Consider the following 15,388-nt stretch of genomic DNA (forward strand, 5'->3'; position numbering starts at 1 on the left):
TAGTTATTTGCCAAGGCACACACTGAAAGTAAAGGCCGTTCGGCTAGGAGCAGAATCGAGTATTGGATCTCAGGATGCTAGTTTTAGGTCTGCTCCGCGAAAGAGGATAGCACTTGCCACCCCCTCCCTCTGCTCTAGAAGTTGAACACTTTCTGCAGTATTTAGGAGTATTCAGGGAAAATGCTGGGGTCAGAGAACTAATCCCCGTGATCCTCCGGAGTGTCTCTCTCGCGTTTGTTTCTTTGAACGTGAAGCCGCCGCCCAGATACCCGTACTTAGCTGAAACCCTCGGTGTATTTTCTTGAATTGCGCTTGGAAATCCTTTCCTGGGAGCTGATAGCTCGAGTCCTAGAGACTTAGCAGCTTTTCCTAGAATCTGCTTACAAGACCCGTGCAGCAGCCGAGGGACCGTGGAGATGGGCTGAACAGGACAGTGGGGGCAGGGAGAAAGGGAGTGGCCGTGTTCCCGCGGTCTGCCGGGATCCGGCGGGTCCGGGGTGAAGGAGCTGGGGCGGGAGTGGTTGGAGCGATGGGCTGACCGGGTCGGTCGCCGTCCGCCACCTCGGTGCGGAATCGGAGCCGGACTCGCTGAGCACTCCTCCCCCTCCCCTTCTGCTTCCTCTTCCCTCCCCCTGGACCGGCGGCGGCGGCGGCAAGGAAGGGAAGCCAGGCAGAGCGACTAGGCGGCGAGCGGATGAGCTGGGATATGGGGAGTCAGGGCTGGCGGCGGGGCCAGGAGCCCTCCGGAGGGTCCACAAGGGGAGCGGCCCCCGGCATTTGCTAGCGTTTGCTGGCACGTGAGGTGTGGGGGAGCGGGCGCTGGGCCGCACGAACGGAGGCGGAGGCGCGGCCGGGGCGTGGAGCAAGGCTGGGGAAGCTGCTGCCTCCGCCCCTGCCCGGCTGCCTCCGCCGTGGCCGGCGGCTATGGAGCTGGCGGGCACCAGACCCGAGGCGACAGTGCATCCGCGACTCCGGCCGCCCATGTCCTGGCTGCCGCTGTTGCAGCTTCTCCTGATGCTGCCGGGCCCAGCGGCCTCCCAGCTGCGATACTCGGTGCCGGAGGAGCAGGCACCCGGCGCGCCTGTGGGCAACGTGGCTCGTGCGCTGGGGTTGGAGCTGCGGCGCTTGGGGCCGGGCTGCCTGCGCATCCACCACCTGGGTGCGCCCAGCCCGCGCTACCTGGAGCTGGACCTGACCAATGGAGCACTCTTCGTCAACGAGCGCATTGACCGGGAGGCGCTGTGCGAGCAGCGGCCTCGCTGCCTGCTCAGCCTGGAAGTGCTGGCGCATAGCCCGGTGGCGGTGAGCGCCGTGGAGGTGGAGGTACTGGACATCAACGACAACTCGCCCCGCTTCCCGCGGCCCGACTACCAGCTGCAGGTAAGCGAATCGGTGGCCCCTGGAGCGCGCTTTCACATAGAGAGCGCGCAGGACCCCGACGTGGGCACCAACTCGGTGCAGACCTACGAGCTCAGCCCCAATGAGCACTTCGAGCTGGACCTGAAACCCCTGCAAGAGAACAGTAAGGTGCTGGAGCTGCTGCTGCGGAAGGGCCTAGACCGCGAGCAGGCAGTCTTGCACCACCTGGTTCTCACAGCTGTGGACGGGGGCAGCCCAGCCCGGTCCGGCACGGCGCAGATCTCGGTGCGAGTCCTGGACACTAACGACAATTCTCCCGCCTTCGACCAGTCCACTTACCGCGTCCACCTGCGGGAGGACTCGCCCCCAGGCACGCTGGTGGTGAAGCTGAATGCCTCCGACCCGGATGAGGGCTCCAATGGCGAGCTCACATACTCCTTGAGCAGCTACACGTCGGACCGGGAGAGACAGCTCTTCAGCATCGACGCCAGCACGGGGGAAGTGCGGGTCAGCGGAGCGCTGGATTACGAGGAGGCCTCCTCCTACCAGATCTATGTGCAGGCAACTGACCGGGGTCCGGTGCCCATGGTGGGTCACTGCAAGGTGCTGGTGGATATCGTGGACGTGAATGATAACGCACCAGAGGTGGTGCTCACGGACCTGTACAGCCCGGTCCCCGAGGACGCTGCCCCCAACACTGTTGTGGCCCTTCTCAGTGTCAATGACCAAGACTCGGGTCCCAACCGGAAAGTGAGCCTGAGCCTGGAGGCCGCACTGCCTTTCAGACTGAATGGTTTTGGAAACTCCTACACACTGGTGGTGAGTGGACCCCTGGACCGGGAGCGGGTGGCTGCCTACAACATCACAGTGACTGCCACTGATGGGGGAGTACCACAGCTCACGTCCCAGCGGACACTGCAGGTTGAGATCTCTGACATCAATGACAATCCCCCCAGCTTCCCAAAGGACTCCTATTCCATCTACATAGAGGAGAACAATTTGCCAGGGGTGTTGCTCTGCACTGTGCAAGCCACGGACCCAGATGAAAAGGAGAATGCGGAGGTGACCTACTCCCTCCTGGAGAGGGAGGTTCAAGGGCTGCCAGTCACCTCCTATGTCTCCATTAACAGTGCCAGTGGCAGCCTTTATGCTGTCAACTCCTTTGATTATGAGAAGTTTCGGGAGTTTTTTGTGATTGTGGAGGCCCGAGACAATGGGAACCCACCACTGAGCAGCACTGTGACCATCAATGTGTATGTAGTGGACGTGAATGACCATGCCCCTCACATCCTGTACCCTACCTCAACCAATTCATCAGTAGCCATTGAAATGGTGCCTCGAACTGCCCCTGCTGGCTACCTGGTCACTAAAGTCATAGCCATGGACTCAGATTCTGGGCAGAATGCTTGGCTCTTTTACCATCTGTCCCAGATTTCTGACCTGGACCTCTTTAAAGTAGAGCTCCACACAGGAGAAATTAGGACTACCAGGAAGATGGGAGATGAGACTGGAACCACTTTCAACCTGACAGTGGTGGTCCGAGATAATGGAGAGCCATCGCTGTCAGCCTCTGTGGCCATTACAGTAGCTGTGGTGGATAGGGTTTCCAGAATCCTCCCTGACACTCAGAGACACGTGAAAAGTCCTCGGACATACTCTGAAATCACACTTTATCTCATAATAGCACTAAGCACAGTGTCTTTTATATTTCTTTTGACAATCATTGTTTTGAGCATCATCAAGTGCTACCGCTACACTGCTTATGGCACCACGTGCTGTGGAGGCTTCTGCGGAGTGAGGGAGAGGTGCCCTGCAGAACTCTACAAGCAGGCCAACAACAACATTGATGCCAGGATACCTCCCGGCCTCAAAGTGCAGCCTCACTTCATCGAAGTGCGAGGGAACGGCTCCCTCACCAAGACCTACTGCTACAAGGCCTGTCTGACAGCAGGCTCAGGGAGCGATACCTTCATGTTTTACAACACAGGGGCACAGACAGGACCGGGACCTGGGGGAGCCCAACCAGCGGCAGGTGATAGCAGGCACCTCACAGGCCAAAGTGGGCAGAGTGCTGGGAACCTGATTATACTAAAAAATGAAGCTGTTTCTCAAAATGAGGTGAGATGGTAGTCAAGGGGTCTTCCACAAAGTCATGCATTTTTCACCCCCCTCCACCACTATCGTGTGGTTGGCTTTACTGAGTTATTAACAATGACAAGGGTTATCTGGTAAACTGAGTATATATAGTACCTGTGACTGGGTTATAATCTAATGTGTTTTCCTCTCTAGAAAAATAGCACTAGAGAATTGTTTTAGTTTCCCTTTTCTTTTCAGATATATGAAGACTTGACTATAAAATTGTTTGAGAAATGAGGGTTTGTCTTAAGTGTGTGGTGCCCAGACACAGCTTTGTAGAGAAATAGAATAGGCCTGAGAATAAGATGGTGCTATAGGGGGTGGTGTTATGAGATTCAAGGAGGAAGGGCTTGTGCCGTGTCATCTACAGGGAAAGTTCTTTTTTGAAATCCTAGAGGAGTGTTGTTTTTTCAAAGTTGTTAGACTTCAGGGTATGGTGGTCACCACTGTATGCTTTCCTTACTATTTATACCTTGGACTATCTACAGTGTAAAGTATCCAGTTAACATTTCTGGATATTAGTTCATATTAGTTAATCCAGTTAATATTGCTAATATTAGTTTTGCATTGTACTAATGTGATCTGATCTGCTAGAAACTCTTATCAGAGTTGATGAGACCATAGAATGTGGACCTCCCTCTGAGGACAAAGTTTGTTTTGGCTGTTTGCTGTGGTAACTCTTCTAAGGGGCTGTCAGAGGAGATGAATGATGGTAAGGCCGGGAACCAATTTGTCTGGTTGGGCCATGGAGATGTTAGAATGAGTGGACTAGGGATGTGAGGGTATGGTGAAGCCTCACAAGCTGGGGTTGAAGAGAAAAAAAGGGGGGGAAGAATTCTGCCCCTAGTCACCTTTCTTGGCATTGTGTGAACTCATTGTAAGAGGATTTCCCTGCATTTCGAGTTAAGTGTGGTCTGATTCCCTCTTAACAGTTTCTAAGGTTTTGATGAGATGTGAAGCAGCCTCTTCAAGACCCTCCTTGTCTTTAATTTAAATGATAATACTTTAAATAATACTTCAGTATGTTCCAAAGCACATGTTCATTTTCTGAATCTAGCTACAAAAGCCTTGGAAAGTGGGACTTACTGTACACGAAGGACAGGTGTTAGTAGATACACTGGTTTTAAGTTTTAAGTAGGCGTAAGGCTAGTTTGCTCATTATATGAAGGATGTATATGTTGGAGAGTGCATGTGTTTTGTGTAGTGTGTTTGTCTCCACATGCATATTCTGTGAAACTTTAAATTGGATTTCAGAAGTCAAAATTTTATCTCATAAATAGTGATAAATTGTTTCTTTCCAAACAACTACTTTGTAGCTAGGACTTTCAGAGGTACTGCAAAATGAATTAATAGTATTTGTCCCTCCTATATTTTTGTGACGTGTTTTCATGGACATATTGCTGTCTTTTTGTTATTGTCCATAGTTTCACATTCTAAATTCATGTTCATTGTCAGGAAATTGATGCATAAGCACAGAGTAGAACAGAGATGGGTTGAGAGAATTTCCATGTACACTGAAGGTAGATTTATCTGAAGAACCTGGTGTTAGTAGATGCTGAGCAGTCACTGGAGGCAGATTGCAGATTAAGAACAGGGGGTGGGGAATCAAGGAGTTTCCAGAGTTCTTTAAATCTTAGCTTTTGGCAGCATGTAGGGGAACCTGGTGGGCTGCCCTCTATGGGGTCGCACAGAGTCGGACATGACTGAAGCGACTTAGCAGCAGCAGCAGAAGGGCTTAATTTTAAATAAGGATGCTGTAGACATTTGCTGAACAAATTCCTGAGAAGTCCTCATGGGCCTCTCTACAGAGAGCAGGGCAGGTGAACTTTGCTACCAGCTGTGAGCCAGAAGCAAGGGGAGTGAACTCTTACCCTCCCTCTCCTGACTCAAAGCCTGGGACAATTTGATACGTGAACTATTTCTGTCTCACACTGACCTGTGTGTTAACATGTGCTTTGGTTCACAAACCTTTAATCTAGGGAGAAAATTATGTCAGAAATGTGCTTACTCCTGTAGGATTTTGCCAGGAGAGTGCTTGATTTTAATAATGGCAAATTTTTGCCAGACGCTTTTGGAAATTCAGTGCCTATCTGCAGCTCCTGGAATACTTGCGATTACACAGAGAGAGTGAGTCATGTTGTCATAGCATGGCAAAATGGGGACAGAAACCACTCAACTCTGAAAGTCATCACCGCTATATCAACCTGTTAAATTCTCATGTTAGGCTTTCTGTCTTCTCTACCCAGTCCTTTCAGATGGCAGGAGAGTCCTGGGGTGCAATTAATTCCATGTGTCTAAAATTAGTTGGGGACTGGAAAAGATAAATAAGGAATTTGTGCTCACTGACCACCCAGCTATGTATAAAAATATTCTGCACTGCAGTATATGTATGGTTTCATTACCTGTAAGTCATACATTAAACAAATACTTATCAACATCTAGCAAATGAGGAAACAAGCTCAGAGAGGTTAAGTAACATACACAGTCACTCTACTAGTGGTATTTTAAGTCATATCTGTCTAACTCCAAAGACTGTGCTGTTTGAGATGCTATAGATAGAAATCTCATTGTTTATGTTCCTGTTGATATGGGATACTCAGGCACTTAGGCTACTGCTCATTCACCTAGTAGTGTCAATTAACTGCTCTGGAAAGAGAGGAATTCTTTGCATAAAAGTAGGTCACCAATGGGAGGATCAGTGAGTAAAAAATGTTACTACCAAACTAGCATATTTTTATTTGTTTTACCATTGACAAAACCTGTTCAACGTATCTTTTATCTTCATTCTTTCTCTAGAGTCTCTTGTTGCTTATTAAATATCAGTATTTAACACCAGACTAATCTTTCGGTAGATTTTATCCCCTAGTGAGTTTATTTCATGAGCCACTTGTGCAGTGAGGTTTTTGGAGTAACTGTTGAACAATGGGGCAGAGTTTTTCTTTGGAGAGATCTGAAAACCTAGTATTGAATGTGGTTGGCACCCTCTTCAGAATCACCAAGAAAAGAAACCAAAGCTTATGGTGGTGTCTGTGCACCTGTGGTCCTATGACTGCTAATATCACTTTGAGCACTCTGGGTACAATTGTCCAACTGGGCCTCACTGGGACTAGTTGGCCCAAGATGTAGAAGTCACAAGAGAGTAGCAGAAATGAGGTATATTTACATTCACTTTCACTTATTTTAAAAGCAATTTGGAGTCACCAAATCTTCATTTATTTTTGCTGTTGTGTATACATACTCACTTTAATTCCAGATGTAATAACCTGGAAAATAACCCTCCTTTCAGTGGCACCTAATTTATTTTCCACAGGACTGACTCTTCTAGCTGGTGACTGACTCTGCCCTGAATCAGAATGTACACTTCGTGTAAAGTGCCATTGTGGTGAATTCATTCAACACCGCACAGTGGTCAAAATAGGCAAAGAAATTGTGTCTGAGCTTCCATTTCAATGTCTCATCCTCATATGGTCACTTTTGAATGGGTGGGGCTGTTTTGTTTTGCCATTTCTGTTTTACTTATAGGGCTGTTCTGAGAAAAGGTTTCTTTGGTCTAAGAATGCAATAATTTATTTGCATTACCCCCTTCCTCCCCTTTTCTACAGATCAACTAAGCCAGATGGAATTATGGCTGAGCTCCTCTCTGTCTCTTTATCTTGCACATATTCTGATTGTTGAAGAAATCTGTTTACTGTAGCTTGAATGTCATTGGCCTACCCTTTGTACTGACCCAGGAGTGAGCCTGCACACGGGCATCTGGTCTAACTCAGAACACTCTGCAGGGACACAGCCTGGCATATTATAAATTGTCTATTGGCATGCTGTCTGTTTGACAGAATAGCAGAGTCGGTTCTGGATACTTGACTTGGTTGGCCACCAAGTTTTGCTCTCAGTGAGAGGTCAGGATGATGTCAGTTTGCAAATGTTTGAGGAAAAATTACCACCAGCAAGCCAGAGGTTTAGCTGAACTGTGGAGATTTACAGATGTCTTCGAACGTGACTTTTGTAAATTTCACCTGGCTCCATGTTCCTGTGCATATTATAGTATGGATATAAATTTGGCTTATTCGTATGATAATATTTTGAGTATTTCAATCTAAAAAGCATGATTTCAAAAATCAAAGGTCAAGAGAATTCCTCTGCAGTGTTTTAAATATGCTAGCCTAAAAATTATGCAACTTTTTTTCTTTCGAGGATTTGAACCTGACAAATGCGATGAAATCTCCAAAAGCACAAAAACTGAAAAAGAATGTTAGTTCCTTGGCACATAAGCAACATTGTTTCCTTTCTGGCCTTGCAGGGTCAAAACTCTGGGCTCCAGGGAAGTGAAACTGTGAGTGAGACAGTAACTGCTGTGCTAGCAGGCTGTGCGTCCTGAGTTAAGCAGACCTAGCATTTTCTGTTGTACTGGAACCACTGTGTATGTTTTAAAGTTATGTGTACTTTATTTTCCTGCTCTGTGGATTAAGGTTATAAATGACGGTTTTTAGAAAGTATTCACCTAGAGGGGCTTCCCAGGAGGCACTAGTGGAGGGTTCAATCCCTAGATCAGGAGAATCGCATGGTCAGAGAAGCCCGGCGGGCTACAGTCCATGGGGTTGCAAAGAGTCAGACATGACTGAGCCACTGAGCGTGATCATGATTCACCTAGAAATCACATACTTATCATCTTTTCATTTTGATTTACGAGAAGACTAATATGTAACATAACAATGATTATTTTAAATGTTAGATTACTTTTTGCCTTGATGACCAACAGTTTTATGTATCCATTTCCTATTGCTTTGTAACAAGTCACATTAGTGGTTAAAACTAATACTCAATTATTACCTGCCCATTGTAGCTGGCTTCTCTGCCCAGGTTTTCACGAAGCTGAAAGCAACATGTCTGCCAGGCTGAGTCCTCTCTTGGAGATGCCGAAGAAGAATCTGCTTCCAAATTTATTCAAGTTTTTGGGCAGAATGCAATTCCTTGAGGACTAAGCTCCCTGTATTACTTACTGTTGGCTGGACGTCACTCTCAGTTCCTACAGGTTTCTCTAGGTCCCTGCCCCATGGCTCCCTCCATCTTCAGAGCTGGAGAATATTTTGACAGTGGAAAATATTTTCTCTTGTGGACTCCCTCTCGTGCTTCAGATCTCTCTGATTTCTGTCTCTGATTTCTACACCCAGATTTAAAAGACTGGAATGATTAGATCATCTCCACCTATATTATCTCCCTTTTCCAAAGCCAACTGTGCCATATAGTATGACTTAATCATGGAGTAAGGCCCATCATATTCAGTCTTGGAGATTATACAAGGCATTCACATAGGGTGTAGGGATCCTGGAGGCCATTTTTGGGTTTTGTCTATCATAATTTATATTAGTGTTCATAAAATATCACTAAAAACTTTGCAGTGGATACATCCTTAATAGATTCCTATTAGGAAGGAAAAGGAGATGCTACATGTAGTCTTGTTTCTCAGACGACCATTTATTGATAGCTTCGTGGATTTCCATGATAAGAAGATAGCATTTACTTCACTGAGTAGTCCTATGATTTTATGAATGCCATAGAGTATCTGTCCTGGAAAAGGTGATTCACTCTTTTGTAGCTCAAATATTCCATAGTATAAATAATAATACCACTATAGGATAAATTAAATCTCAGCTATAATTTTGATAGAAATTTAAATGGATTCTTGTTCTTCAATACTATATCACCTGCATGAACTACTTAATTCAGCTTTCCCACTTCTGGAATTTTGTGACTTATTCTACTGAAGGACTACTCTTTGAAACAACATACTGGGGCTTTTTACCTATAGAAACTAAGCAAAGCCCAGGGATGTACCATCCAAGTATTAGAGAACTAAACATATGTGTCATTGTATCAAGTATATCAGTAGTCAACCTCTCAGCTTCAATTTTTCCAAGTTTAACCAAGTTCAGATGAAAACCATGTACATTTTTTACTTTTAATTTCATATTATTTTAAAGTTAATCAATATTGGGGGAAGTCAGTAGTAAAAAAGAGAAAAAAGTATATTTGTCATTCCATGCAAATTTATTTAAAACACAGACTTTCACATTCAGTTCAGTTCAGTCACTCAGTCCTGTCCGACTCTTTGTGACGTCACGGACTGCAGCACGCCAGGCTTCCCTGTCCATCACCAACTCCCAGAGCTTGCTCAAACAAATGTCCATCAAGTCAGTGATGCCATCCAACCATCTCATCCTCTGTTGTCTCCTTTTCTTCCTGCCTTCAATCTTTCCCAGCATCAGGGTCTTTTCCAGTGAGTCAGTTTGTCTCATCAGGTGGCCAAAGTATTGGAGTTTCAGCTTCAGCATCAGTCCTTCCAATGAATATTCGGGACTGATTTCCTTTAGGATGGACTGGTTGAATCTCTTTGCAGTCCAAGGGACTCTCAAGAGTCTTCTCCAACACCATAGTTCAAAAGCATCAATTCTTCAGCACTCAGCTTTCTTTATAGTCCAACTCTCACATCCATACATGACTGCTGGAAAAACCATAGCTTTGCCTAGACAGACCTTTGTTGGCAAAGTAATGTCTCTGTTTTTTAATATGCTGTCTAGGTTGGTCATAACTTTTCTTCCAAGGAGCAAGCGTCTTTTAATTACATGACCACAGTCACCATCTGCAGTGATTTTAGAGCCCCCCAAAATGAAGTCTGACACTGTTTCCATTGTTTCCCCATCTATTTGCCATGAAGTGATGGGACCCGATGCCATGATCTTAGTTTCCCGAATGTTGAGTTTTAAGCCAACTTTTTCACTCTCCTCTTTCACTTTCATCAAGAGGCTCTTTAGTTCTTCACTTTCTGCCATAAGGGTGGTGTCATCTGCATACCTGAGGTTATTGATATTTCCCCCGGCAATCTTGATTCCAGCTTGTGCTTCATCCAGCATTTCTCATGATGTACTCTGCATATAAGTTAAATAAGCAGGGTGACAATATACAGCCTTGACGTACTCCTTTTCCTATTTGGAACCAGTCTGTTGTTCCATGTCCAGTTCTAAATGTTGCTTTTTGATCTGCATACAGATTTCTCAGGAGGCAGGTCAGGTGGTCTGGTATTTCCATCTCTTGAAGAATTTTCCACAGTTGTGATCCACACAGTCAAAGGTTTTTGCAAGTCAATAAAGCAGTAGAAGATGTTTTTCTGGAACTCCCTTGCTTTTTCAATGATCCAGTGGTTGTTGGCAATTTGATCTCTGGTTCCTCTGCCTTTTCTAAATCCAGCTTGAACATCTGGAAGTTCACGGTTCACGTACTGTTGAAGCCTGGCCTGGAGAATTTTGAGCAATACTTTGCTAGTGTGTGAGATGAGTACAATTGTGTGGTAGTTTGAGCATTCTTTGGCATTGCCTTTCTTTGGGATTGGAATGAAAACTGACCTTTTCCAGACCCGTGGCCACTGCTGAATTTTCCACATGTGCTGGCATATTGAGTGCAGCACTTTCACAGCATCATCTTTTAGGACTTGAAATAGCTCAACTGGAATTCCATCACCTCCACTAGTTTTGTTCGTAGTGATGCTTCCGAAGGCCCACTTGACTTTGCTTTCCCGGATGTCTGGCTCTAGGTGAGTGATCACACCATTGTGATTATCTGAGTCATGAAGATCTTTTTTGTATAGTTCTTCTGTGTATTCTTGCCACCTCTTCTTAATATCTTCTGCTTCTGTTAGGTCCATACCATTTCTGTCCTTTATTGAGCCCATCTTTGCATAAAATGTTCCCTTGGTATCTCTAATTTTATTGAAGAGATCTCTAGTCTTTCCCATTCTATTGTTTTCCTCTGTTTCTTTGCACTGATCACAGAGGAAGGCTTTCTTATCTCTCCTTGCTATTCTTTGGAACTCTGCATTCAAATGGGTATATCTTTCCTTTTCTCCTTTGCCTTTTGCTTCTCTTCTTTTCACAGCTACTTGTAAGCCCTCCTCAGACAACCATTTTGCCTTTTTGCATTTCTTTTTCTTGGGGATGGTCTTGATCACTGCCTCCTGTACAATGTTACAAACCTCCATCCATAGTTCTTCAGACACTCTGTCTATAAAATCTAATCCCTTGAAATCTATTTGTCACTTCCACTGTATAATATAATGTATAATGACTTTCACATTAGGGGTACCTAAACATGACTATCAGCCAGACCTACTTATGAGGCAGGCAATTTAATCTCTCTAGAATTCCAGATTTCTAATTTTTGTAATTTAAGTATGATAATGTTGCCATTGCTTGGTAGTTAATTTATTTGAAAGGATTTTAAAAGCCTATCTAATACCTGAATCTTGCTAGCTTCTGAGGATATAATTATTATTATGAATATTTGAGACTATCTATATGTTTTGTAAACAAAGATATAATCCCTTTCATAGAGATTATGGTCTAACAAAGGTGTTAGGATAAATGCAGTAATATGTATAAAGTGCTTATCCCATTGCCTAGTATTGTGTGGATACATAAAACATATTAAGCACTTTCTTCCTTACCTTTTCCCTACCTAATCTCATTGCTGTAAGATGTATCATAACTGTGATTCTGGCAAATAAATCTCAGAAGCATCGTGTTGCTGAAGAATTAGTATAGAAAATAGCAGCATGACAAATTACACGTTGCTGAGGAAGTGAGATTATGTAATGGACTGAGTTTCCTGGTCATTCTTACTAGAACTGTGCCTTTCAGCAAAATGAAGTTGGTGATTTTGTTCCCAAGATCAGCAGTTTTCATCATGGATGTTACCCGGTCATAGAAAAATTGGCAGCATTTACTCAACAGATGGCAGAGTCTTTCTTGAAGGAAGGGTCTCATAGCTGACAAGCTGACACCAGTGCTGCCGATCGTCAGGGGAAAGCCGGTGATGACAAGATTAATAAAGAGTATTTTGATCATTTTTCAGGTTTACCAAATGGTTGCAGTTATTTTCTCTGTTGCTCCCTCTACTACCACTGATAGAAAATGGGAACCCTTCATTTCATCTGTAGATAGTTTTTTTTTAAATTAGTTTATTTATCTATTTTTTAACTTTACAATATTGTATTTGTTTTGCCATACATTGACATGAATACACCATGGGTGTACATAGTTTTATGCTACTTTATGAGGAACATAAATAACAGTTTGTGAACTCAAGAACCAAGGGTGAAGCAGCTTGTATGTTCGTATCTTGCCAACAGAAGGGAGGGGACCAGAGAGGGCAGTTAGTGTATGGGGACATTTGAGGCAAAAATATCCTCGAGTTGTAGCTTTTTCTGGGCCTTGACTTGGCTAAATCTCAGAATGTCATCTAACCATCCCAAAGTCTGCCTGGAAATTGAGATTCTGATCACTTCTTTGCTGGATGTTGTGAAGAAATATGTTTATGAAATACTGTGTATCCCTTAAACGAACCATGAGAATGACAGGATCAAGACTTACTGACATTTTGAAATAGTTTATTGGCATTACTGTGGCCTTGTGTCTACCAAATATGATAATTTTAGTCCAGAGGAAAATACAACATACAACCTCTATCTCTTCATCTTTCCACTCAGATAGACTTCAGTATTCAGTGACAGGACCTCTTTATTATTTTTTTTCCAGATACTTTTTAAAAAATTTACTTTTAATTGAAGGATAATTGCTTTACAATGTTGTGTTGGTTTCTACTGTAAAACAACGTGAATTGGCCATAATTATATGTATATATATGTATGTACATCTCCTCCCTCTTTAGACTCCCTCCCCTCACGCATCCCACCCCTCTAGGTCATCACGGAGCATCAGGCTGGGCTCCCTGGGCTGTACAGCAGCTTCCCACTAGCTGTCTGTTCTACACATGGTAGGGTATATATGTCAGTGCTACTCTCTCAATTTGTCCCACCTTCTTCCCCTGCCGTGTCCATAAGTCTTTTCTCTACATCTGCATCTCTATTCCTGCCCTGTAAATATAGGTTCATCAGTACCATTTTTATAGATTGACAAGAGTACTTTAATCTCTGTTCATGAAAACACATCAAGAGGAACATCTGTCACAGGTTTTACTTAATAAAAATTTTGCTAATTGCTACCAGAATAGTGGTGGTGATTGATTTTGTCCCCAGTGGCTCCTGAGCAGCTCCTACTCGGCACATAACTCCCAGAACAGTCTTCTGATACCCACATTTTCCTCTGTGTCCCCTTCACTTGGAACTGACAGTTTGTAGACACAGGGCAATACATCTTTCCAACACATAGGTGGTGCAGAGTGAGTCAGATTCTCCCTAGGTCTCAGCAGCTCCCTGTTAAACAGAGCTTAGCGAACAGTAATTGAATAAGAAGGCAAGGCACTCAGAGGAGCAGGAAACAAGTACAATTTTATGAAAAGGATTATGCAGCACAACAAGGTCAAACCCTGCCACGGTTTGTTTTCCTCTCCCTTGTATTCCTCTTCGATCAGCAGAAGAGGCTGTTATCAGTTGTTGGCATTATGACTGGGCACATCCGTCCAGGGTCAAACATGCTGCAGTCTGCAAAGCCAGCAGCAGATTGCAGTGCTCTGCAGTCCAACCAGACCAGCAGAACTTGTGTAGTCCTGTGCCCTGCTATAAACTAGAATACCAAATTGGGGATGTTGCCTTAATGGGGCATTTGAGGGCAAAAGCAATGAAAGCTTTTCCTGTTTGAGAACAAACTGTCCTTCCATAAGTGCTGCCTTAGGAACATAGATCTGTGTTTTGTTTTTTAATGGAAATATAGTTTATTTACAATATTGTATTAGTTTCAGGTGTACTGTGATTCAATTATACATATGTATTCTGTTTCAGATTCTTTTCCATTTTAGGTTATTACAAGATATTAAATAGAGTTCCCTGTGGTATATAGTAAGTCCTTGTTTATCTATTTTATATATACACAGTAGTGTGTATTTGTTAATACATAGACCTGTTTGGAGCAAGGCAAAGCCAAAGCTGGTCCTCACAGCATCATTAAATTCAGTTTTCCGTGATATTTAATCTGTGCATGGACCCTGATGAGCTAGTTTAATTTCCTCCTGAAGTGCTATGTGTGTGGATATCATCTTAGAGTTGCATATGAAATGGCAACTTCAATATTTTCAATAGATGCATGGAGATATTTAAGAATCAACTTACCGATGAACATCATCACTAGGAGATCATTGTTTTGCCATATTAACAGAAACTCCCTTTGTGATTTTGCAGCCACGACAGCCCAACCCTGACTGGCGTTACTCTGCCTCCCTGAGAGCAGGAATGCACAGGTATGTCTTTCCCTCCTCCTTTTGTCAGAAGTTACTTTAACTGTGTGACTCAGATAAACTCTTGTCTTCATAGGCCGGAAGCAGCTGTCAAAATTGAGATGCCTAAATACTTTGCCAGGGGAATGCACTTATTTTTGTCTCCGTATCTGGAAGTGGTCAGTGCCAAATGCTTATCAAGTGCTGCCAAATAAGAGTGCCCTGTAAAGTCACAGACAGGCGGCTGTGTACTTTCTCTCATGAAAATTTCTATAAGGAAGTAGTTTCAACTTCTTTTATCCTGTTTCCATCTATAGTTTCTGACCCTCCCATAAAATGATAACTAATACTGATGTTTTGGGACTTGAGTATATCATATATGTTCATGTTGTCCGCCTTGGTTTTCCATCACACATTGACTGTTATATCCTATTAGCCACATAATCGTTATTCTTGTCCATGTTCACCCCTATTAGCGTCTCTTTATCTTTTCCATCTTGTTGCTGTCTTATTGCCTGCCCTCAGTGGCATGGATTCCTCAGAGGATGAGCCACGTGAAGGGCCTTTATTGAATATCTAGAGACCAAATCAAGCTTACTTTTAAATTAACCTAGAGTAATAGCATTACTCTAAGACTCAGATTAAATATAATTTTGCCTTCTCTACTTTGTCTCTT

The 15,388-nt window shown here is 44.0% G+C and overlaps 1 protein-coding gene across 2 annotated transcripts in view; it reads left to right on the top strand.

Moving 5' to 3' along the window:
* The first annotated feature begins 639 nt into the window (after positions 1–639).
* PCDHAC2 (protocadherin alpha subfamily C, 2) overlaps positions 640–15,388 on the top strand; it is a 53,554-nt gene continuing 38,805 nt past the window's right edge. For both annotated transcript variants that reach the window (XM_081501055.1, XM_081501053.1), the window contains exons 1-2: positions 640–3,477; positions 14,678–14,736. In XM_081501055.1, the coding sequence (XP_081357181.1) occupies positions 925–3,477; positions 14,678–14,736 (2,612 nt within the window). In that variant the 5' untranslated portion in view covers positions 640–924. The remainder of the gene's footprint in view (positions 3,478–14,677; positions 14,737–15,388) is intronic.

Source organism: Giraffa tippelskirchi, chromosome 6, assembly GCF_054371585.1.
Source record: "Giraffa tippelskirchi isolate mGirTip1 chromosome 6, T2T-mGirTip1v1.2.pri, whole genome shotgun sequence".
Classification (NCBI taxonomy): Eukaryota; Metazoa; Chordata; class Mammalia; order Artiodactyla; family Giraffidae; genus Giraffa; species Giraffa tippelskirchi.